The following is a 24,961-nucleotide window of genomic DNA, read 5'->3' as shown; positions in this document are numbered from 1 at the left end:
GCTTCAAAAACTAATTCAACTCTGACCTGTCACTCTCCTAGTAGTGACGTTACTGCATTCACAGTCGGTCAGGCTGGGTAATCCCACTGGTTGGCATACTATGAGATAATACAGTGTATTAAAAATGAGAACCCCCTAGATTAGATAGATCGATGAACACAATTCAATTCGAAATTTAATTGAGAGGAACATGGCTGAGTTAAACTCATCTTTGACTAAAGAGGGCTGGTGGGTAGCCTAACAATATGTTAGCTAGCTAGCTTAGCCTACTTTCAGCTAGCCAGGCTAACTAGCTATTCTTGTTTAGCTTCCTAGCCATCAAGTTCTGCAAGCGATGTAGTTGTAAACCACAATGTAAAGCAATAGTGCATGTGTGTATAGCCGGTTAATTGTAAGTTAGATAAATTCCTTTGACCTGATGCCATTTACTTTTATGCTGACCCCATCGGCAAACCTCACTTGCTAACGCTCAATAAATAGGCATGTTGCTAACCAGTATCACATACTAGCTAGCAGTACATTATTCATCTTAATATTTGCATTTTCTTTGCCTTTCTCTTTCAATAGGTACCTCACTGATGAGGGGATAGAAGAATTAAAAGGCACTGTTGAGAAAGCTACGGCACATGACATCATCCGTATTGCACTTAATGTAAGTCACATATCTAGATACCAAGTTCTTATCGGTACAATTCAAACCTACTTCACGCAGACGACTATTAGTGAGTGAGAGACATATATCCACCTCCACTTGCTACTTGCAACGCATAGAAACATGACGTGCATATAGTACATGTGCTACGTCTTAACATACTTTATTTTTGATTTATGTATCAGGTGCAAATGTGTATATTGTTTCACAAAGTGACAATATCTTGACCAAAGAACCCGTGCTCGTGACTTTCAAATGATGTATTTACAGAACGTGGAAAAATATGGTATTAAAACATGGGTTACTTAACTATATCAGTAACTCCAAACCAAATACAATGACAAGTGGGGGTATGTGTGTTTGAGTGAATGACTCATTATATTGGTCTGTAAATAAACCATATTCAGCACTTACCTGTATATTACTTCACGTGCTACCTGCAAAATGACCTTTTTATGATGTTGTAACACAGACATGTCACCAGGAACAGTGTTAGAACTGACTTCCGGTCCATGATAATCTGCTGCACATAACAATATGCATGTTTGCACGCCACTTTCGATAAAAGCGCCTGCTAAATATTTAAATGTTATGTTTTGGCAGAGTGATTTGAGGCCAATCGGAAGGAAGTACTTACCTTCAGAGATCAACAGTGGACGAGTGGACAAGGTGAGCCTATGCATGTGTCAGCACAGGTGTGGTCGGGGGGAACATACGTCCACATTGGGATTTTACAAAGTCCGCTTCGATGATTGACATTAACTATGATACAGCAAAGGTCTGAATTTTGTATATGTCCGGAGTCAATTCGACATGCAGTTCCCACGTAGACCACTAGATGCCACTAGCACGCTGCTTTTGAAAGAAGTCTGTTGACTCGGCCTGTTTTGCAATTACTGCGAAATGTCGGCAAATGTCACAGATTATGGGAGGAGATAATGATTTAATTTTTTATGTGAGTTTAATGATAATCCCTCAGGCGGAGAATATGATATCATGCTGCTGTCAGACACAATTCCTTCTCTGCGCTGCATCTGTAGCATGAACAGAGCTACCAGAATCGTGGAAAGAAAGTGTAACTTTGCAAAACAATGCAGGGACGTAAAGAACAACTTTCTGTCCAATTCCCAGCCATTAGACTGATCCTTTTTTGGCAGCACACTAAAACTCAGCGTTTCATTCCAGATTTTAATGGCTGTCCGTCAAGCAAAACAGTTTCAGAAATACAGCCAATATGCCACGTCCACATGACACAAGCAGTCTGATGCAGTAGAAGACATAACCGTAGTTCAGTAACTTTGTTTCAACGCTTCGTGAATAAAAACAGTCAAATCGTTTACAGGTTCACATCAGGAACACCAATTTTTCCGCTGTTCCGGGTTCTTCTTGGTTGTATTGGTCTGTCCTCACAAAGAGACATTGGACTTTGCCCTCTCTCTCCCTCGCTCTGCCCGCATGCCCAGCTGGAGGGTCCCTGCGTTCTCCAGGTGCAGAAGATAAGGAACGTCTCGGCTCCCAAGGACCACGAGGAGTCCCAGGGCGCCTCCCGGATGCTCCGGCTGCAGATGACGGACGGACACATCACCTGCGTGGGCCTGGAGTTCAAACACCTGTCCAAAATCAGGTACAACCGCATCCAAATCCAGGTTTATCTGTGAGGGGTTTGATGTGTGAGATCAGACACAGATCAGAGCAAGGTGGAGGGGTCCCTGGGACCTTCTCCGACCGCATACAGATGGAATATGAATGTCTTGGAGTAGATTTCATGTTTGGAATACGCTTTTACAATCAAGAGACCACATTGCAGCTTGAAAACTGATCTGATTACGCTTATAAAAACTACCACAGAGAGAAATGGCCTTTAAAGTCCCGAGACCTATCAGGGGAAGTTGCAATTATTTCTCTTGAGTGATTCCCAAGATATGGTCAATCTTCATTATGATAATCGTGATGGAATAATTAGCTGTTTGCCCCATGTAAAGAGCCTCTCCACAATCTCTCCTGATGGCTTCTTTGATAATCACATTTAATTGGCCGATGAAACAACATGTCAGCTTTATCACAGGTAAAGAGGGCTTAAGATCAAGTTTGTTTTTTCTTTCCTTTGAGCTTAGCCAGCCATTTGACTGAATACAATTCTGCAACCAGATGAAGAGATTTGGCATTGTTATTAATTGGCCACGTGGGAAGAAAGCCAAGCCAGTACATTTACATTTAACATTGTAATCATTTAGCAGATGCTTTTATCATAAGTGACCCCCAAATACTGCAGATAAAAAGCACTGCTGAAGATCAAAAATCAGAAGTGCAGAGTTCCAACAGTATGTTGATGGTCCGAGTCAAGGAACGGTGAAAGTCCAGTCTAAGTTTATGGTTGTCTCTGTAGGGAAGTGGACTACATTACCCAGTTCTACACTGAAGTGTGCTCGACTGACTATGCTAGTCGTGGGAGCCCATAAGGGAAGGGAGACCGCGTGATCTGTCGCTAAGCGCTAAACCCACACTCTCAGAACCCTCCCTCTTAATTAGGGCGGATTTCAACGCTTATAGGTTTGTAAAATCCTAGTCAGATTAAAGGGACATCTCTCTGTCACCCATCTGGGTCCGCCCCTGCATCTCTGGCCACGTCGCTCAGCATTAGAGACTTCTGGGACAGCTTCACCTGGGAGCAGCATATCCTGCCAGACTCTCTCCCAGCTCCTGTCCTGCCCCACCCCCCTCCACCCCCTTCCCCCCCCCCCCTCCACCCCCTTCCCCCCTCACAGCCTCTCTTTGGGCCTTTTCCCTCCTCTTCGCAATTTTCACTCAGCCCAGTCTGTTCCCCCACCAATCCCCCTTCTTTAATTACATCTCCATCCCAGTAGCGCCGGCAGCAGCGCCTGCTGCCATGGCGACCGGCCAGCCCGTACAGGTGGAGTGGCCGGAGAGCTGGTGATGGAGAGGGAGGGGGGGGGGGGGGGCGACAAACAGACCCCCCTTTGTGAGCCCTTAGAAACACACACACACACACATTTATCAGGGCAGCAATCAACGGTGGTTAATGACGGGGTTGGTGCGTGTGCTCCGAATGTGCGTGCGTGTCCGAAAGTGTGTGTGAGCGAGATGGATTACAGGCAGGATGGAGTGTAGCGATGTGTGTGTGTGTGGAGGGCCTATGCGAGGGACAGAGATGAATGAGAAGGCTAGTGTGTCTCTCGCTGGCTGCGTGTTGAGCAGGGGAAAGAGATGGATGTGTCGGAGGGTTGAAAGTGTGAGCAAGTGGGGAAAAAAGAGACCGTCGGAGGGGGAGGGGGGATAAAGAGAGAGTGTGTGTGTTTGAGTGAGTGAGTGGCATCGTGGATCTCCCGTCTCCCCGCCCAGCACCCAACCCAGAGGACTCGTTGGTGCTGGCTGCTGGTTGGGAAGTAAAACCAGTAATTGCTGCTTTGGTGTCCCGCATCAATAGCTGGAAAATCCCTCTCTAAGTCTCTGCTGTTTTAATGAGAGGAGCTCAGGGCCTGGAGGGCACCAGGGCTGTTAAATTAACATGAACCAGGGTGAGGGGCAGGATTATCCTTGGGTGACTCTAGTCTCTGCTAGTCTCTCTCTGCTTGTCTCTTCGAGACTCTGCTAGCATCCAATGCTAGCAGCTTTGATTGACTGTAGCAGTATTGGGTACTATTCTTCTTATATCGATAAACTTAGTTGAAACTTTTTTTAATGGTCGGATAATTTTTCGTTATGTTAGATTTTATAGCCTTTGAAGATAATGGCTCTCTTGTTTTCATATGTATTTAAGATTAATTAAATGGACTTAACGCCCTTCCAAACAGTTTAAACACTCCTCCCGGAACCAAGGTGAAGCTACTTGGTACAGTCCTGGTGAAGAATGGCATTCTGTTGCTGGACGATTCTAAAATCTCCGTTCTTGGAGGGGTGGTCGATCACATGGTGGAGAAATGGGACCTGCAAAGGGTGAGAAACAGTTAAAAGCAAAACCTCCTTTCCTCTCAAGGAGAATCCTAACGAATGCATAAACATCACATATACATAACACATTCTCATTGATCTGTATTTAACCATGATGTATTTAGGCCCGGGGCAAATGTGTTTTATGTAAATGGTTTGGATTAGCTGTTGCTCTGAACTGCCCTTCGTGTGACCCTTGACCCCAGAGCTTAGCCAAACACAACAGGAGCAACATCGGTGCCGAGGGCGGACCCCCTCCCTTCGTGCCATTCGGACAGGTACAACACACTGCACACACACACACATCACATGCACACACCACGCACACTGTGACCTGTGGAACATGCTGCGACACTTCCCCACGCTGTTCCCACATGCAGCCAGATGGCCACAGGAGTTCCAAGTGTTAGTGGGCGGCCTGCAGCTTGGGCCTGCCTCAGTGTGTCCCTCTTGGCTCTCTGTAGAAGTGTGTGAGGAGGGAGGAGGTGGACAGCAGGGAGCTGGACCAGAGGAAGACTCTGCAGACCACCGGAGTGATCAAGACCGTCGACGAGAACGACGAGTTTGAGAAGCAGAGGCTAGCGGCCATCGCTGAGGTGGCCAAGAGCAAAGAGGTGCGTGTGTGTGTGTGTGTGTGTGTGGGCTTGTACTAGCTTGGCGTCTGATCCTGCCGACAGACATGTTGTGGAGGTATGATCACCCCAGCACAGGGGTGCTGACAGGGGACAGCCCCGGTGCTGTCAGGTCGTGAGGGAGCGCTCGTTCACGTGCGCTCGTTCACGTGCGCTCGTTCACGTGCGCTCGTTCACGTGCGCTCGTTCACGTGCGCTCGTTCACGTGCACTCTCTCTCATCTTCGGCTGACCTGTGAAGGGGCCTCGGACGTTTGGCGGCGGGGGCAACGCCGGCGGTAACCTTAGCAACTCTGGCTCCTCCTACCGCGGGCGAGACTCCTACCAGTCCAGGAGGAGAGAGGAGAGAGCGGAGCCAGCGGACTGGAGTGAGAGCCGGCCTCAGGGCAACTACAGAGATCTGGTGAGATCCTCTCTACTATCTCTGTACTATACCTGTACTATCTCAGTACTATCTCTCTGTACTATCTCTGTACTATCTCTCTGTACTATCTCTGTACTATCTCTCTGTACTATCTCTGTACTATCTCTCTGTACTATCTCTGTACTATCTCTGTACTATCTCTGTACTATCTCTCTGTACTATACCTGTACTATCTCTGTACTATCTCTCTGTACTATCTCTGTACTATCTCTCTGTACTATACCTGTACTATCTCTGTACTATCTCTCTGTACTATACCTGTACTATCTCTCTGTACTATACCTGTACTATCTCTGTACTATCTCTCAGTACTATCTCTGTACTATCTCTCTGTACTATCTCTGTACTATCTCTCTGTACTATCTCTGTACTATCTCTCTGTACTATCTCTGTACTATCTCTCTGTACTATCTCTGTACTATCTCTCTGTACTATCTCTGTACTATCTCTCTGTACTATCTCAGTACTATCTCTCTGTACTATCTCTGTACTATCTCTCTGTACTATCTCTGTACTATCTCTCTGTACTATCTCTGTACTATCTCTCTGTACTATCTCTGTACTATCTCTCTGTACTATCTCTGTACTATCTCTGTACTATCTCTCTGTACTATCTCTCTGTACTATCTCTCTGTACTATCTCTGTACTATCTCTCTGTACTATCTCTGTACTATCTCTCTGTACTATCTCTGTACTATCTCTCTGTACTATCTCTGTACTATCTCTCTGTACTATCTCTGTACTATCTCTCTGTACTATCTCTGTACTATCTCTCTGTACTATCTCTCTGTACTATCTCTGTACTATCTCTCTGTACTATCTCTGTACTATCTCTCTGTACTATCTCTGTACTATCTCTGTACTATCTCTCTGTACTATCTCTGTACTATATCTCTGTACTATCTCTCTGTACTATCTCGGCCTAGCTAGCTGGGGTGTTGAAGGGAGGGGCCTAACTAGGTCTCTGTGTTGAAGGGAGGGGCCTAACTAGGTCTCTGTGTGGATGGGAGGGTCTGGCTGTGTGTGGAATGGAGAATATGTGGAATGTGTATTGTGGGTGTGTACCAGATGTTCAGGTGAAGTCACCAAATCATATAGTCTAACCCGAACTTTCACCTTCATTAAGAGGTTTAACAATGGCCTGAGGCCATTGGCCTGAGGTCATAGATAATGGTTGTTGTTCTCGTGAATTAGAGCCCATCATTAACTAGCCCCCTTCCCTATAAGACACTGACCCCCACCCGTCCCCTGTCGTCTGGGATACCAGATTAAATGGTTAATCTGATGAGTTTTAATCTAAAGTCCGTTGTGATGTCTCAGTTTAATCTGCCTTGCGAAGTGATGGAATATGTATTGGCTAGACAATCTCTGACCTTAATTCTCTTAGCGCTTTTTCTTGATTATCTTCCTCCTCCTCTTCCACTCTTTCTCTCACCTCTCGTCCTCCTCTTCTCTCTCCATCTCTCTCTCATGGCTGTCCTCTGGTCATAACTGCTGGGTTCACTCATGGAACCCCTCCCTCCCTTCCTCCTGTCCTCATCCCTCGCTCCCCCTCTCCATCCTGTGTGCAGGTGGATGAGAGATCTCTAAGGGACATCATGGAGATGGGTTTCAACAGGGAGGCGTCCCGCCAGGCCCTGCTGGACAGCAACAACAACCTGGAGGTGGCCCTCAACTCCCTGCTGACCGGGGCCACCCAGTGCCCCGCCCCCGCCCCCGCCCCCGCCCCCCCCGAGCTCAGCAGACCACCCCCGAGAGGTGACACACACACACACACACGTGAAATCATTCACTCACTCATGAACACTCTCTCTTGAATTTCTTTCAGGATGAATTCAAATTCAGTTTGACTGCATATATCGGAGTGTACAAGGCTCTTGGGTAGCTGGTGATCTGGGTGGAGATTATTCACGTGCAGTATGTCCAGTGATATGGTAGCATGTCCAGTGACACAGGTGGTTTTGATCCCGTGCAGGGCGAGGGAGGGGCAGGTCACGGATGGAGGATGACGAGGAGGGGGTGGGAGGAAGGCCCTCGGGCCCCAGCACACTGTTCGACTTCCTGGAGTCCAAGATGGGGGTGTTTTCCATCGATGGTTAGTGCATTGATGTTTTTCCTCTTTTTCAGTGATATTGTCTATCTTAAATGATAGAACATCACGCTGTATACGTTTGGTGAGGATATGAATCTAAATACCCTTGCTGTGTTCCTGTCAGAACCAAAGAGCCAGAAACGGCAGGATGTTCGAGGAAGTTTCCCCAGCAACGACTACTACGCCAAAGAGCCAAACCAGTCCAGGTTCCCCTCCCGCAGCGACAGCCGGCAGCAGAGGGGGGGCGACCGCCCGCCCCGCTTCCACAGGGACACCGACTTTCCCAAGCCAGGCCAGAACACCCCCGCTCCAGCCCCTGTTGGATATCCATCCTTAGGCTCCAGCCCAGGCCCAGGGCAGGCATGGAGGGGCCAGGACAGAGACAGGGGTCAGGAGAGAGGTCAGGACAGGGGTCAGGAGAGGGACAGAGGTCAGGAGAGAGGTCAGGACAGGGACAGGGGTCAGGACAGGGGTCAGGACAGGGGTCAGGAGAGAGACAGGGGTCAGGACAGGGACAGGGGTCAGGACAGGGGTCAGGACAGGGGTCAGGAGAGAGACAGGGGTCAGGACAGGGACAGGGGTCAGGACAGGGGTCAGGAGAGAGACAGGGGTCAGGACAGGGGTCAGGACAGGGACAGGGGTCAGGAGAGAGACAGGGGTCAGGACAGGGGTCAGGACAGGGACAGGGGTCAGGAGAGAGACAGGGGTCAGGACAGGGGTCAGGACAGGGACAGGGGTCAGGAGAGAGACAGGGGTCAGGACAGGGGTCAGGACAGGGACAGGGGTCAGGAGAGAGGTCAGGAGAGAGGTCAGGACAGGGACAGGGGTCAGGACAGGGGTCAGGACAGGGGTCAGGACAGGGACAGGGGTCAGGACAGGGGCCTTCGTAGCGGTGGGTCAGACAGGTGGCAGAACGACAGAAGAGGAGAGACTCGGAGCGGACATGCGTCCTGCTTCTCCTCCTCCACCTTCCCTCGACCCAAAGAGCCCAGAGATCACACAGAACCATCCGGAAGTCTCCACCAGGGTTCCAGAGACGGCTCCGGTTCCGTTGGTTCTGCTTTTAACCAAATGGCGCGAGAGAACTCTGTCCCAGAGCTCTCCAATAAGAGAGGGCCCAAGGACAACGGCCCGCCCCTAAAACCCGCCGAGTCGACCAATAGCGTGCCAGACAGCAGGGCAGCCCACCAACCACAGCGCAGCGACAGCAGGAATCAGGAGCCCGGCAACAGGAGGAGGGGGAAGTTTGACCGGCCCAACACTGACAACTTTGACCGTTACTCAGACAACGGGCTGTTGAACGTGTCGTGGGGGGGCAGGGACTGTACCACAATGCCCCCAGACAGGGGGGTGTCCCGCGACTCCCGGCCAGGGAAGGGGGGGCCCCCGCACCTGCAGAACGGGGAAACCGAACACAGACGGAGCGGGCCAATCAAACAGCAGAACTCCTTCAGCCACGCCCAGAAGGAGGAGTTCCCCAACAAGATCACCTCCCAGAACCCCGCTCCCAGGAAGAGGTCAGGCCAGATCAAAGGTCCCAAAGGGTCAGAGCAGGGTCAGGCTCAGGGTCCAGCCATGGAGTCATCCTCTCCAGGACCGGCCAGTTGGAAACCAGGAGACCAGTGTCTGGCGCTGTACTGGGAGGACAACAAGGTAGGCGCACTCTGACATCACAGCAGTGTGGCTTTCTGGGGCTGTTTGTTGTTGTTGACAATTTTTGTTGAAGAATGAATGTCGAATTCATTTTATTGTCACTAAATCGGGTCATCAGTGAACTGGATGAAACAAAGACTGGCAGATGGGTCTTGGTATTATGGCCTAACATGTTGTGTTTGTGTGTGCGTGCAGTTCTACGAGGCCAGGATAGACGCGGTGCATCCGTCGGGTACGACAGCGGTTGTGGTCTTCAGCGACTACGGGAACTGGGAGGAGGTGCTTCTGCACAACATCAAGTCGGTCTCCATGGACTCCTGGGTAAGGAGGTGTGGCCTGGACGAGCCTCAAGGTCATTTGAAGGTCACCGACGCTGCAGTGGGGGGCTGCGGCACCACACCCTAATGCTGCCCTCAGATTGTGTGTTCCAGGATTCACACACTAACATATAACGTAGTCCCCATCAGGGTTGGTGTCACGGTCACTAACAGTTCACTCAGAGCGGGAAGTAAAAAAACTAACAAATTGAAAACAAATTTAACGGCATACATTTTTTTTTTAAAACATTAAACGGCATAAAAAATAAAAAAAAACATCAATATCTGCGATTGGAAAAAACCCAACGGCTGTTGGCAAACACCCAAATTCCCCCTTCTCGCTTTGGGACCGAGTGAACGACAATTGCTAGCTGACGCCAGCCCTGCCCGCCCGCCAGCCTGTGACCTCCTGTCCGCATGTCTCACGGCAGGAGGACGACGATGGTTACTATGACAGTTGGTTAGAGTCTCGTCGAGGGGGAGACGGGCAGCCTAGAAGCACTCGGCCCACTCAGCAGTATTACCAGCCTCCCAGGGCGCGGGACTGAGGCGGGCCCTCGCCACGCCAGGTAACGCACCCCTGCCTCAGCCTGGCCTCACCCTCACCTCCACACCCGCGCAACGGGAGACAGGACAGACACCCACCCACAGCCGGGGAGATGAGGGAGGGGGGGGGGGGGGGGGGGGGGGTTGGGCGATAGGATTAGCATCACCTCTTTTAGAAGGGGTGGCGGTGTGGGGTGACGTCGTGACGGCAGAGAACGACTCGTTCATGTTTCCATCGTAGTCCTTGGCAGGCCCCCGTCTGGACGATAGGTCACGTCAGACGCCACACTGAGACACTGGAGACCAGCTGGTCCCCATCACGCAGCAGCAGCAGCAGCTACCAGACCACACGGAGGAAGCCTGTCTGACTGATACCACACCTGTTTGTTGGGTTGATGATGTGGCATCCTGACGAGGCGTCTGTGAGACACGCGGAGAGTGTGTGAGGCTGGCTGGTGGTGTGTGTGTGTGTTTTGTGTGAGACCTGTGGAGTGTGAGAGGGTGCGTGCATCTGGCTAACTGGTGCTATGTGCAACTGGTGTGTGAGACTGGAGTGTGTGACATGTGGAGAGTGTTGTGAATGGTATTCACCTGTGCCATGTCAGTATACAGGTATGTAGATGTGTGTTTTCTGTTACTTATTCCCCTCATTGTGTTTTTTCCTCAGACTGATTCATCGAAAGACCACCGACGTCCTAACTGACTCTGCTGGCCAAGATCCAACAGCTTCTCTGCTCTCCTGTCCAGATCCAGAAGGGGGATCTTCCCCAAAGGGCTTGCACAAAGATGCGTTCAACAACGGACTAAGACGAATTTTGCTAAGAGTAGGGCCACCATGCTGCACTGTAAACGACATGAAGACGATGTAAAATAGTTGATTATACAAAGTAATAAAGTCGCTGCTGTACAATTTTTCCGTGAGTGTTACAGCTTTGTGCATTATTGTGAGGAGTATTATCCTACTGTGAAAATGTGAAGGCACAACTGTTCTCTGATTATAATCACTTCCGGGCAGCATTGGTGATTGATTGGGCGCACCTATTGGCTGTTTTACTGGCTTGGTTTAATAAGATGGGCCTGCCTTATCGCATGCCCGCTCCCATCTCAAAATTGATTCATCCACCCTGTTCTTCCATGCAGCCAATGCCAGCCCCAGCTCATTTGTAGTGTTCACTGGAGCAACCCCGAAAGGTAAGACAATCTCATCCGCTTCTAATGGAGATACCCGGCTTTGGACAGATATCATTTTGCACATTACAATAGAAACCATCGTTAGCTTTTCAAGCATGGCACACATTTTATGGACTCCCACAGTGCGGAGACACGCTTCTTACATCAAGAAACAATCTGCGCCTCCGCATCAATTTCAGTTTCGCCAAGCGAAGGGGGGTAAGTGGACAAAAGGCGCAACGGTTCACAGGACAGGTCAGCCAAGCGTTCGGTATCGTCAGTCAAAGCATTTGCTTCATTTGCAGTGAGCTGGCATAGATGAATAATTTAAAAGGACAGCGTATGGAAACCTATCTGATAGAAAGGGCTGTAAGGGGAGTTGTGACAGAACAAGCTTGGAACTAACCGGAGGTTACAGCCTAGCAGTTTCACTAAAACAAGATCGGATTTTAGAAACTGCGGTGGTTGGCCGCCTAAAAGTAGCACAGGTCTGGTCAATTGTTTGACTTCAGACACACAATAAACCACAATGGAGAGGGATGGTGATCAGGCACTTAAATTTTGTTTTTCTTTGGCATTCCTCAAACTAACTAGCCAGCTAGATGAACATCTAGCTGAAAAAAGAAAAAACGACCAAAGCGCCCGCCAAAAATGTACACTCACATACAGGTAAACGACTCAATCGTAGTCCAACAAGATTCCAACATACCTTTTTCAAGTGTTCTTTTTTTATTTTATTACAAGTGGTTAAACCCGGATCTTTTTTTCTGCTATGATGTCTTTTCAAAGCACTCTTGATTCATCACAGGGATAGGCCTAAATGTCTTTGATAATTGACAATCGTGTTAATGTAGCCCTTTTGAGCAGTAGAGGAACTCCCCAAATGTTAAATCCTACCCCCACGGCCACAACCCTTCACCAGAAAGCATTCTTGGGGAAATATGAAAGGTGAATTGGGGTGTGTTGTACTCTTTAATGTATGACACCATCTAGATAATGATTTTAAATCAAATTGTTGTCTTCCATACCTGATGGAGTTGCTTCTACCATGGTTTATGCCTTGTTTTTCCTCTTGTGACAGGTTTCCCTTGTCTACTCTGAATGTGCAGTCGAATCTAGTTTTATTTGTTGCCAACTGCATGAGACATAACAAGGGCTACATACATTTCCGCCTTAATATAGGCCTTGGGACTACTGTCATGTTTGTAATCTTCATTTATAGTCTTACATAATCATCGTAGAAAGGTGAATTGAAAATAAGCATGTGTGGTGGAGACTGGTGGCTGTGTTGGATTTACATGTGAGTTCATCAGGAAACGGATTTGGGTCCTGCGTTTCCTGGAAGCGTAATAGACTATTTATCACATTCTTTTCTCCCTGGGCACGACAACATGCTTCCTCCTACCAGCTTACTGTCCAATCAACCACAATACATTGCTGAACTCCAGCAGCCATGACTGTTGTGCACACACACACACACACACACAGCTCCCTGGGACAAAGTAGATCATATTTAATCATCCTAACTGTACTGGCTTCAAAGCAGCTGCAGGGTTGCACAGAGGAGCGCGAAAGCCCAGAGTAGAGGAACTCTGAACTCTCGGCTGATTGGCCAACTTTCCTCCACTCACAGCATCCCCACCACTCCCCAGAGCTAACATCAAGCTTCCTCAGCAGAGGAGCTTTCTCTGTGTAGATCTGGACTCCCTGGGTTTATCTTCTGCCTTGTGCGGGGTGTTCAGTGACTGAGCTCCCAGGCTGCCCTCTGTGTTTGTGAGAGGAAGGGGGGGGGGGGTAGATTTCTTAATAGAAGCTCTCCAGTTTCTACTCTGGCTTTCCCATACTGTGAGCCCCCCCCCCCCCCTCTCTCTCTCTCTCTTTCCTCTCTCTCTCTCTCCCTCTCTCTCTTACACACAGTCCTGTCTCTCGAAACCCAATAAGCTTAGGTAACTGAAGGAGGAATGCTTTTCTGGTCTTGAGAGGAACGCCCCCCCTCCCTCTTGCCCTGCACCCCCCACCCCTCCATTGGCTACTATCATTCCGCTCAGCTTGGCCCTCCTCCCTCTTTTTCACAGCGGCGCAGCTCTATAGTACCTGAACGACCGTGACATCTGACCCCTGTGATCTGGTTAAAGGACAGCATTCTCCACCTCCACCCTCTCCACATCCCAGGGGGCTCTGAGTGTCTAGTGGGGGTTAAGGGTGGGTGTTGGGGGGGCGATGTGAGCAAATTACTCGGACTGTGAATGAAAAGCCCCTTATCGGTCCGAGGCCTGGGTGGTGTGTGTGTGTGTGTGTGTGTGTGTGTGTGGGAGGGGGGGGGGGTGAATGAAGCAGGGGTAAGGAGGCGGAGCGAGATGTTGGATAGTGCAACACGGCAGGTTTCACCTCTGACCTGCCTGTGTGGCGTGGGACTCTGATGAGACCGTTCAGACAACATGACATACAGGACCTCCCACAGACCCACACACTGCATCTTCAATGGGTGCGTTTTTCGGCAAGAAATTGACATATATTCAGACTTAACGATTTCGTACCCAGTTATTCGTTACAGCTAAAATTGGAATAAAAATAAATAAATAATAATAATTTTAGAAAACATTTTATTTTTCATATTTTTCCCTACTGGGACGTTTCTGATCTTGACACTTGTTTGACACAGCTTGTTCTGACCCCTGACCTTGCTGTTGAATCTCAAAGACACATGATACCAGTAATCCTCAAATCTGATGAGGTTAAAACCAGACATGGCTCTATGTAACGTGTACGTGTTTGAAACTGCAAGGAGTACACATGGCAGCGTAATATGGCCCGTCTAAACCAAATCGCAAAGACTTGATTCCAGAGCGAGAGAATTCCCTCCAAAGACGACACAAAATAAGGAAATGGCGGTTTAAGTGCTTTTAAAAAGATTAAGATTACAGGGAATTATCAGCACAGGAAATTGAGAGGCCTGCAATCTACATCACGGTTTGTTTGCACTCAGTTGGATGTTCACAGCATGGCAGGGCTTGTGTTTGTACGTGAAATTGAAAGGAATCAGCCAGCATCTGGTGCCTATTCCACCAACACGCACTAGAAATGTCACGGTGAGATTTGTTTGGAATTACATACGAGTTGTCTCATCAACCTTTGCTCCCTTGTACCGTTAGTAGCCTGTCAGAGACGTAGCCTGCAGAAATGGAGAGTTTAATCACAAGACGATTCTGGCTTAACAACAGTGATGAAAAGGCGTTGAAAAGTGATCTGATGTAGTGTCAATATACTGTGTACAGTAATACTGTTAAAATAATGGTGGTGATTTGTAGACAGGAAGGAACTTTGTGGCGTAAAGGTATTGATTTGAAATGCCAGTTGCATGATCATAGGACAAGTCTTTCGCAGATTGTAAACCTCCTGTCCTCTCTGTATGTATGTTTGTCTCCCATACTGAAAACAAGCCCCCTCAGGGCTCTGTAAGCTGTTGTTGGCATCGCATGCTGCGCTCCGTGCCCCCCTGAGGTGATAGGATTAGGCCAGCGCACCGCCTCATGTGCTTTGTCTCGTTGCAGGACAGGCGTCGCAGCGCTGCTCAGATCCCGCCAGGCAGAGTTTGTCAGGGTTTCGGGAAAGGAAAAGGGGCTCATGAGTGTCTGATTAAGCCCTCAACACACACATGAGCTCACACAACCATCTACAGAACAGCCCGGCGCCACTCACTTCTGATCCTGACGCCGAGGAAGGAGTTCCAGTCGGAATGACCGATTCGCCCCGAGGGCTCGGATACCGCCGTACCCCCGTGTTGATTAGTGTCAGCGGGACTGCTACAGTATCAATAAAGTCTGAAATAAATTGGTTTCTCCCACACCCAAATAAGGTTCTAGTACAAAAGGGTTCCCTTCCTTTTTTTTTCTTTTTTTTCGTTGTGCGTGACTACCTGGCAGGGTGTATCACATGGGCTCGGGCCAATGCAAATATGAACTCTCTGGCACACTTCAACAGGAACGAAAACACATCAGGACGCTCACCGGATCAACCACAAGACTTACACACAATGTACAGCTATGTTAGAGAGAGGAGACTTTGGGATTGTGTAGGTAATCTATATACAGGATAGAACCCGTGCAATGCATGCTACCGGCTTTGTGTACAGGATCTGATGTTTGAGATGTTTTTGAGATGGCATTGCTGTCAAGAAGACAATGTGTTATTTTGTTGGATAGTTTGTTTTCACTGCCATTTCAGATCTTGTCAAACGGCAGGAAGAGGATTGTCTCTCACCTGAAGATGAGGTCTGGACCGTCTCTTCTGAACCTGGGAACCACTTCAATGCAGGCTTCAAAAGAACTGTCACACCGATCAGGTATCTGTTGATGCTCTGAATGAGTGCCAAGTCAAAACATACATTTCATGTGTTGATTCTGTGAAGTGGACGAAAATATTGTTTTCTACCTTTTAAATCTACTGTCACAAATCACATCAAATGAACATATGTGGGTAAACATAAACACTTGAAGGATTGGCAGCAGGTATTTCTGTGAGATGAAAAGAGGCAGATCAGAGGGGAGAGGTGAACAGGGATGTTGATAATATCACACAGGGGAGAGACGGACTCTCTGAAGGAGCGCTGCTGAACTTGAGCGGAACAGAAGATTGTTATCTTGTTTGCAGAGTGAAGCCTGACATCTGCAGGCATGTATTCGGGCATGTCTACACAGACTGAGGAGAATAGCAGTTGTGTGTGGCGGAAAATGCCACTTGACTAAAACAATGTTTCCATTAGTACAGCCATATCATTAAAAAAACTAAGAACATTTCAAATGTGATGCTCCCTAACAAGCTAATTTGTCCACTAAAGTTTAGACAAGAATAGAAAGGATGTTGGCTTTGATGTTATGAAGTTGCTCAGTACAGCATAACTCTCAAGGTTAAGGTTGGGAGTCATATTAAACTTACAGGGATATTTTCTCCACAAGATTCCATGCATTAGTTAAGCCTCTTATATCTGTCATTCTAGTCAGCTAGCAGACAGGAGGGAAAGAGGAAGGGAAATGACCTTGGCTCTGATGGCTGAGTGGGACAGACAGAAATAACCCCATGCATCCTCTCTTCAGAATAAGGTCAACAAATAAACAAACCTAATTGAGAGCGTCAATATTTTCCTTCAAGCACTTGAATGCAATGAACACCTTGACAGGCATCATTGACGTCCACATGAAAAGTGTATTCAAATGATTTGAATAACGTATAGAGTCAAACTTGACCTCCGCGTCCATGCCCTGTTGACACGGCATTTCACTAACAGAAAACCGATTTATCATTCAAGGAAATTGAGAGATAATTGTGAAGTTGGACGGCCAGAAATACTTAGATCCAGGTCGGTGACCCCCAGCGTGGTCCTGAGGAGTGGGGGGGATCAAGCCCCCTGCTGTCCCCATCACACCTTTGACTTTAGGCCGGGAATGGTGCCTCACAGCTCCTAATCAGATTACGGCCTTGACTTTTGTGTCAGGAGCTCAACAGACAGAAAGGCGGACTGGACACTCACCAGAAACCCCGAAGTGTGATGTGCTTTACGCTCTGTTGAAAATGTCCTATTTGATCTCAGCGAAGCCGGCTGGAGTGGATGAATGTCAGGGGAGAACGTTAACATGTACTATTGGACGGGATAGGAGAGACAGCACGTGCCAACTGGATCAGAATAATAATAACAATTATTACTTTCTTTTTAAAGTACAGCTGTACAGCTTAGTACAGCTGTTTTTATTCACTGTCACACAGTGTGAGCCGGACACTCCACACACTGTCTGACTTTTCCAAACGTCCATCAGTCACTGAACGCCTCCATCACTGAGCACAGCACACGTCAATTAAGCAGACAAATGAAGCAGTTCGTCTGGAACCGGCGACGTCGATTGTACGAGTGTAAGAGATGAATAACTTGTGTGCATTGATCGTTTTCATTCCCACCTGCTGTGCTACACTCTGAATGAACAGATGATGAGTTTTCTAGAGAGAGACAGAGAGAGGAGAAAGGAAGAAAGAAAGAGACAAAAAAGAAAGATCTGACAGCAGAACTACCCTCATCTGACTGAGCCAGTCATCCCTATAGTATGTGGGTGCTGTTTGCAGTAGCCTGACACATATGCAAATACACCCGCACTTTCTCACTCAAATTCTATCCAACTTCCCCACAAATGTGTACATGTGTGTATACACACACACACACACACACACACTAGAGGCCTCTCCCCTCCAGACCACTGTCAGCAGTCACAAGGCTAGCCATGTCTCGTTCCAGTCTTGACGGTCCTAATGAGAGGATGGTGTTTAGGAGGGTGTGGATGGTGGACCAGAACAACCTTGTCTTCCCTGTCATAATAGGAAGTACACTTTGACCTTCGGTAAACCTAAAACAGGAACTAAATCCTAAATGTTATTGCCTGCTACCAAAGCAATATAAGTTGTAGGAGCCTTGCAAAACTTAAGTACAGATTTGAGACGTGGTTATGGACGTCGCTTCGTCACCTGCTATTGAATGTCTGATGTAATCCAGTTGGATCCACTTTTGGTTTTCGTGAGAAATCACTGTCAGTGCAAAATCACTAATGGTGTATTTCTTGTCTTATGCAATTAAACGATTTGTAGAGTTTGTATCGTTGTAAAGCACTTGAGTCTCTGTTGCACCAGTGGACTCCAGATCCTTTCTTCTCCCTCCTATGAGGAGGTTCCCTGATAACAAGGAGCAGGCTAATGATACACAAGATGAGGAAAGAAGGATGTTTGGACATGTGATACTCTCTCTGCCACAGCTTAACTTTTTTACCATTAGTTTCCTTGGCAACTCAAATTGCTCGGCAGGTTTGAGGCGTACTTTTGCAGACCAGCACATTCTGAAGACGGGAGCGACATGCTACCTGATTTACAAAGAGTTATTTGCTGTTTATTCAGGCTGCTAGCCAAAGAGACTGGCATAGTCTGATTAAATACCCCAGTGTTTCCACATCGTTCTTTGGAAACCTTCCATTCAAAACAATCTTTTCTGTTTACATCCGTGTTATGAGAATGGGATTTCTACTCTTCGCAATTAACCGGTATATCTCTCACGCAACACATACATACACGTCTGTCTTCACCTCCAACACTTACTCCCTTCTCTCTGTTTGTCTTCTCTCCTTCCTTTTTTCTCTCCATTGCCACCCCTATTTACTGGGTGGAGGGGGTATCAAGTAAAAAATCACCGTCTTCTCCAACTGCCCTCATTTACCTTGACACCGCCTGTGCATTCCGGCCTTTCAAAGCTACTAGCAAGTTTACTGAAACCACAGGAGGGTCTGGCCTCACCGCCCTGCCGGCTGGCTGGCTCTGTTTGCTGGGCTGCTGTTAATCTGAGGATGCCGAGACTGAGCCATATGGCCGGCGAGCGACTGTCCTCCCCAGCCGTCAAACCTGAGACAGAGCCCAGAGGGGACGTCACCGGCTAGCCACATGTCACAGATGCTTATCTCTTCCTCTCTGGCTTTGTCTCTCCATCTCTCTCTTTCTCCATTCTCTCTATCCCCCTCTATATCTTTATCTCTCTCTTTTTCTCCCTGTCTCTGTTGTCTTTCTCTCTCCTCTTTCCCCATCCATCCCTCATCTCCTCCTCGTCTCTGGCCCACTGCCAGGTCTATTAATGGGATTGCTCAATTTCGTTCCCCAACTGACTGAGCAGGTACATCAGCTTTTACAGATGAGAGAGTGTGTGTGTGGCTGTGTGTGTGAGGCACTGTGTGTGTGAGTGACTTGACTTGTGTGCATGCGAGTGTGTCCTCATCAAACCGTGGCCGCGTGTTGTGACCTGCTGGTTCTGTGAGGTAGCGGGACGAGACAGCTGACGAAGCCTGTGTTTCCGAGGAAGCTATCGGCCATCTCCAGAGCTGGACCTGTGTCCCCTGAACAGAGCTGGACCTGTGTCCCTGTACAAAGCTGGACCTGTGTCCCCTGTACAGAGCTGGACCTGTGTCCCCTGTACAGAGCTGGACCTGTGTCCCCTGTACAGAGCTGGACCTGTGTCCCCTGAACAGAGCTGGACCTGTGTCCCCTGTACAGACCTGAGACCCTCTGAAAGGAGACACACTGGCCTGAAATGCATCAGTGGGTGAAATTAACAAGATCCTCTTACCCAGCGCAGAGCTAACCCAGCCAGACATGGTCTCCACGTCTGTCCATGTATGGCATCGCTCGCTTAAGCCCTTCTCCCCTTTTTTTTGCGGAGGGGGGAGGGGGTGCTTTAATTGGACAAGAGGACGTCTGACCCCATTTGGAGACAGAGTGTGGAGAAAAAGAGTGTGTCATCTCTTTTCAAAAAGCACAGAGCCTGCCGGGCAGGGCCACAGAGCGGAATGCTCTCTCACACAGACGGCCAAGATGAAGAAGCAGATTTCTGAGAGCTTTACCCAAGCTCCCGTCTCTATTGTGTTTGTCAAGTAGCGGACATACCATGACGATCATTACTGCAAATTTCTTCACATTTGTCTTCTCCCCTTGTAAAAGGCTCTGTTTTGGCCTTTGTGGCCCTCACAGGGGCAGGGGAACCAATCACAGTCTAGCATGCTCTAGTCCGGCCACACAACAATCTGAAACTTAACTTCCCATTGGTTGTTGCGGTTTTTGTGAGAATGACCATAACCACTAAAAACATATAATTGGCCCTTTAAAGCAGCCCAACCTTGCAGATATAATTGCTAACAGTGTACTTGGAAGAATAAACTGTGTGATCTATATCCATCGGAGAGAAAGTAAACTTCATCATCATAAATCCTCAGAGTGTGTGCTTGAACCTTCAATGGAAAAGAGTCCTTCTCTGCTTCTGTTTCCATCAAACGGTTCACTTATTTTCAATAAAATCATATGGTTGAAGATATGAAATATCACTGCAATAACATTATTTTATCAGATTCATTTTTCTTCTCTGGAAGGCCGGCTACGAGCCTTTAGAAAAGGCACAATTGTCTAATTGAAGAGGAGAGTTGAAGAGAAAACCCTTTGGGATTGTAGGAGTCTCAAGGATGAGCTGGCATCCTGAAAAGACAGAATGTTAATATGAACGGCAATTCAATGATATGTCCATAATGCACATGTTATGAAATACCCATCATCCACCCACTCAATCTGACATTCAGAACCGATAAATACTTAATACTGGGAACTGAAGAAAACCCTTCAAACCGTCAAAGTCCAGATTATTAGTGAAATGAAAGGTGACCCCTGGGTCCTGCTGAGCTAGTGTACAAGTTCTGCCCATGTTGTCTAACATTATCAGTGATGTCACATACTGCCAACTGTATTCTGTAGATTCACATATATTAATCTTATAGGCTTGAAGATTTTCCACTCAATTTGGGATGATAGATTATAGGCCAGTTGATCGGGATTTATTTGAAAGTTATTTTATATTTGATCGGATTGTCTTTTTGCCTGTGTATGTATGTTGTGCTTGTGCACTGCCACTGTTGTCAAAGAAACCAGTTGCAGCCCACAATGGACAGCAATTACTTCCAGAAGATCAACTCAGTTGCATCACTGTTCATATATATTGTATCTTATTTTATCGCATCATATCTGTATAATATCGTATTGGATCATTCTGCCTCTCTTCTTTAGTGGAGCATAAACCCTCCCATTGAAAGAAGCTACACCACGATCTCCAGAGAACAGACTACTGTGCTCCTCGCTCAGGGACTCAGCCTTCCCAGGTATCCCTAGACATCTTCTCCAGAGCATCACGTCTCAACCTCTTCTATCTCAGCGAGCCTGATGGGATTCTGAGTTCAACTCTGGCTGTGGGTAGTCAGTCCTACACTGAACTGGATCAAACTGGATTCCCCGACTGGCAGCCCTTGGAGATGAGACGATGGGGGAGCAGAGATGAATGTGAAGAGAGCGACGGAGAACGAGGTTCAGGACTTCAGGGAACACATTACAGCGTCTCGTTAAAACATCTTCCAATTATTAAAGAATGAAAACGGCATAAAGAACAAAGTGCAAACAGTGTTTTAATTAACTGACAACATTCCGAGATGCCCTTTGAACTGTCAGAGGACTGTTTGCAGTGTAATAATGCTCTGACCGGAAAGTAGCCATTAAAAGATCGCTAAACTGCTCAGCACGTCTGATGTATGGTCCCGTGCTCTCTCTGAGGAAATCTGGTGCTCTGTTCTGTGTCAAACTCTCTGCAGGGCAAAGAGTCAAAAATCTTCAGGATGAAAGACTTGCGAGAAGGGAGTGTGTGTCTGTGTGTGTGTGGGTGTGTGCTTGCGTGTGTGCGAGTGCATGCGTCTCTGTGTGTGTGTGTGTGTGTGTGTACATGCGTTTGTGTGTTGGGAAGTTGAGGCTGTTGGCTAATCTACTTTGATCACAGATGCCGACGTTCCAGCCAAGTCAACAATCAAGGAGCCAGAGAGCATTATTCCATTACCCCCCCCCCACACACACACACACACACATACACACACACACATACTGTTACGGACGTGCAATAAGATATTATATAAGGGTTGTAACACATGCATACACACTCACACACACATACAGTACACTCTCACACACCCTCACACCTTCTCTACATAGCCCATTGAGTTCTTCATTTGTCTTAACCACATGGTCCAAACCCCTTTCTTCACTATGTCCTTAGTTTTTCAAGAGCCTAGTTTGGGTGTCATCGCAGTGCTTGTTTTCCCCAAAACATTCAGGCATACACTGAGGAAGTGAATTTGTTCTTTTTTGGCGCTGATGATTAATGATAATTATCTACAATACAGCATAATACAGCATTTTGTAGCCGGAGTGTGTTGGGGTTAGTGACAGTTGTAACCCCAACACTAACACTGTCCCTGAGCGAACAAACAGAATTATAGCTTTGAAAACGCTCATCCCACTGCTGAAGACCTGTGCCCTACCATCTATAGGACCTCACTGGAATAAAACGCTGAACCTGCTTTGTATAAAAGAATTTTCCTGTCACACAGGATGAATATTGTTTGATTGTTGTCTTGGGAAACCCCCTCTCTGAATTTGATTGGATTAGCGGAGCACAGAATGAGAACATGATCCTCACTTCAGTAAATAGACTCAGTCAGATCAATACAGAACACTCCTCACACTGTCCCCCCTCAGACACCCTCACACTCAGCCCCTCTCACGCGTGATCAAACACACACATCACGTCACTTAAACAGATCCTGTCATGTGACCTGACTGACGAACAATGGAGCCCACTGTCTCTGGGCCAGCACCAGACCACGTCAGAGCCACAATGCCTTTTGTGAAGTGGGTCAGGCTGGGACTGAGCTTGGTGTGTCCGCTGTGCTGGGGGGGGGGGGGGGGGGGGGGGCGGGCTGGGTGAGGGGCGGGCTGGGCTGGGCTGGTGCACCAGGGTGGGGCGGGGGCTCCAGCGTGGTGTGCAGCTACGACAAGGGCTTAGTGGGATCTGGGCCGGGCTGACCTGGGCGGCGGGAGGTGGTGCACTCTCACCAGGGGATTAGAGAGTGAGGGACAGTTAGAGGAGAGGGACAGGAGGAGAGAGTGCTGGAAAACGATTTAAAGCCCCAGACAATGAACCACTGGACCTGATGTTTACGTCATGTGTCCTGCTTTTACGTGGGATCATGATGTGGGAAGGTCAAGGATGTAGGCTCCTCTATGTGCTGATCCTGTGTTAGAAATTAACATATATATGAAATATGTATAATTTTCCAACACCATATTTTGCTATGTAATCCAATTCATCAATCAGGATTGGATGTTGTGAACGTAAATTTGAAAGACAGGGATCTAAAGTTGTTCGCAGACCTGAAAAGTGATCCCATTGACCACCAATCAGCATCTCTTCTTTTCCAGAAGTTGAAGTCGAGGGAAATCCGTAGGGATGGGGTTGAGGGCGCAATACAAGAGATCTGTAACCTAATCCAGACAAGGGGATGAAAAGGGACTGGGACTGGATTATATTCTGTTGCATCACAGCCATTCAAAGACCCTTTAGATCAAAGGCAGAGATTTTCAGAGGGAGAATAATATTGAGATGCATTATTGAAGTGGTTGGAGCAGAAGCGAAGGGGGCGGTGTAGGATGGTGTGAGGGGGGTGTAGGATGGGGTGAGGGGGGAGGGTGAGGAATATCCAATGTCATAACCTCTAGAAACTGTAGTCCCACTCCATTCACTAGGCCGGCTGTAACCAGAGACCCATACTCCCTCAATGGGACAGCATTTGTTTGAATTCGAGGGTTGAGGCGTTACAATAAAGCCAATCTGGAAATGGGATAGGCCCAGGACTGATAGTAATTACTAGCTGTCTGCACTATTAATAATGCACTGTAATTTCAGATCGACTTTCCATAGATAGAGAAAGAGAAACAGAGAGAGTGATGGACAGAGAGAGAGAGAGAGAGAGAGAGAGAGAGAGAGAGAGAGAGAGAGAGAGAGAGCGAGAGAGAGAGAGAGAGAGAGAGAGAGAGAGAGAGAGAGGAAGCAAGACAGGGGGTCGGGGGTGGGTTGGGTCGTTCGAGGTGTAAGGGTTAGGCTGGTTTGCAAAGTGTCACACACACACACACACTTAAACATGGGTAAACATTCTTTCATAAACCCAGTTTCGCCCTCTAACTTCCGAGGCGCCAAGATCTGTAGGAAATCCTTCCTAATCTGGAGAGGAAAAACAGTGCGTCCACAGAGAGAGCTCAGAGGCCCAGTCCCTTCAGGCGCCAGGGACCACATCTGGTTCTCTGGAGTCCAGAGATCAGAGATCAGAGTTCAGCGCAGGATCTCTAGTCTAGGGGGTCACACAGGGTGCAAATAGAACCAATGTCCCGATTGGCACACACACAACTTCCATCCCCTTTCTGGCCCAGCATGTGTGTGTGTGCTTGTGTTATTCCAGTGTGTGTGTGTGTGTGACAACAGTGTGTGTGTGATGCCAGTGTGCGTTTGATTCCAGCATAATTAAAGACAAGGATTACTAGGTGATGATCACTCATGTGGAAAAGCTGTCTTGGTGTAAGTGACCTTCCCAGCTGGTTACCATGTAAGAACAAGGTGTGCGTACGTGTGTGAGTGTGGGTCTGCTTGAGTGAGAGTGCCAATGAGCGAGAGTGTATGTGTGTTTAACACCGGTAAAGTATTTCTGACACTCAACCTCAATCCCTTCCACCGCGAGGCAGGATGCCAGCCTAGGAGCTGAAGCAACCAGGCCTGAGTTTGGGTTTGTGTTTTTTGACAGTAAAATCCAGTTCACCGCACTATCAGCTTCGATTTGAATCTACATTCCCAGAACCAAAACTGTGAACATGTTCAAACAGCATCATATTACACATTGCAAATCTCGTTCAGCATCGGTGCAATGCAAATCAGTTAAGATTCATCACTGCTCCCGGCTTTATCTTGCATGAAATATGAACAAAACTCCACTCAAAATGCTTTGATGTGATCAGATTGAACATTGCAAGGGTAAACGAAACTCTAAGCATGTGAGAGCAGAAACAAGGCAGGGCTGAATACCAAGAGCAATGAATGAC

General features: G+C 47.8%; 1 protein-coding gene and 1 long non-coding RNA gene across 4 annotated transcripts; both read left to right on the top strand.

The window, feature by feature from the left end:
• Positions 1-43: 43 nt before the first annotated feature.
• tdrd3 (tudor domain containing 3) lies at positions 44-11,176 on the top strand. Of its 2 annotated transcripts, XM_084668545.1 has the most exons (14): positions 44-228; positions 568-652; positions 1,256-1,321; positions 2,116-2,276; positions 4,465-4,606; positions 4,807-4,878; positions 5,065-5,214; positions 5,473-5,634; positions 7,228-7,414; positions 7,632-7,751; positions 7,873-9,401; positions 9,597-9,722; positions 10,150-10,287; positions 10,932-11,176. In XM_084668545.1, the coding sequence occupies exons 1-13, from the start codon at positions 191-193 to the stop codon at positions 10,264-10,266; spliced, it is 2,955 nt and encodes a 984-aa protein (XP_084524671.1). In that variant the 5' UTR covers positions 44-190; the 3' UTR covers positions 10,267-10,287; positions 10,932-11,176. The 2 variants fall into 2 exon arrangements, with proteins under 2 accessions (XP_084524671.1, XP_084524672.1); XM_084668546.1 differs by lacking the exon at positions 10,150-10,287.
• A 194-nt stretch (positions 11,177-11,370) lies between these two features.
• LOC146260745 (uncharacterized) lies at positions 11,371-21,552 on the top strand. Of its 2 annotated transcripts, none has more exons than XR_014724830.1 (3): positions 11,371-11,455; positions 15,659-15,776; positions 21,059-21,552. It is a non-coding gene; the product is annotated as an uncharacterized LOC146260745 (long non-coding RNA). The 2 variants fall into 2 exon arrangements; XR_014724831.1 differs by lacking the exon at positions 11,371-11,455 and adding an exon at positions 15,437-15,506.
• The last annotated feature ends 3,409 nt before the right edge of the window (positions 21,553-24,961 follow it).

This window comes from Hypomesus nipponensis, chromosome 12 (genome assembly GCF_054491055.1).
Source record: "Hypomesus nipponensis isolate SF chromosome 12, ASM5449105v1, whole genome shotgun sequence".
NCBI lineage: Eukaryota > Metazoa > Chordata > Actinopteri > Osmeriformes > Osmeridae > Hypomesus > Hypomesus nipponensis.
The sequence above is the reverse complement of the archived record's forward strand: the minus strand, read 5'-3'. Positions and strand labels throughout refer to the sequence as shown.

What these genes read in the sequence shown, in the direction of transcription:
- tdrd3 (XM_084668545.1), top strand. Translation starts at nt 191, where the DNA reads ATGGCTGAGTTAAACTCATCTTTGACTAAAGAGGGCTG. An exon ending in AGGTGGCCAAGAGCAAAGAG is followed by an intron (nt 5,215 to 5,472) that starts GTGCGTGTGTGT and finishes TGACCTGTGAAG; the next exon opens with GGGCCTCGGACGTTTGGCGG. An exon ending in CGGTCTCCATGGACTCCTGG is followed by an intron (nt 9,723 to 10,149) that starts GTAAGGAGGTGT and finishes GTCTCACGGCAG; the next exon opens with GAGGACGACGATGGTTACTA.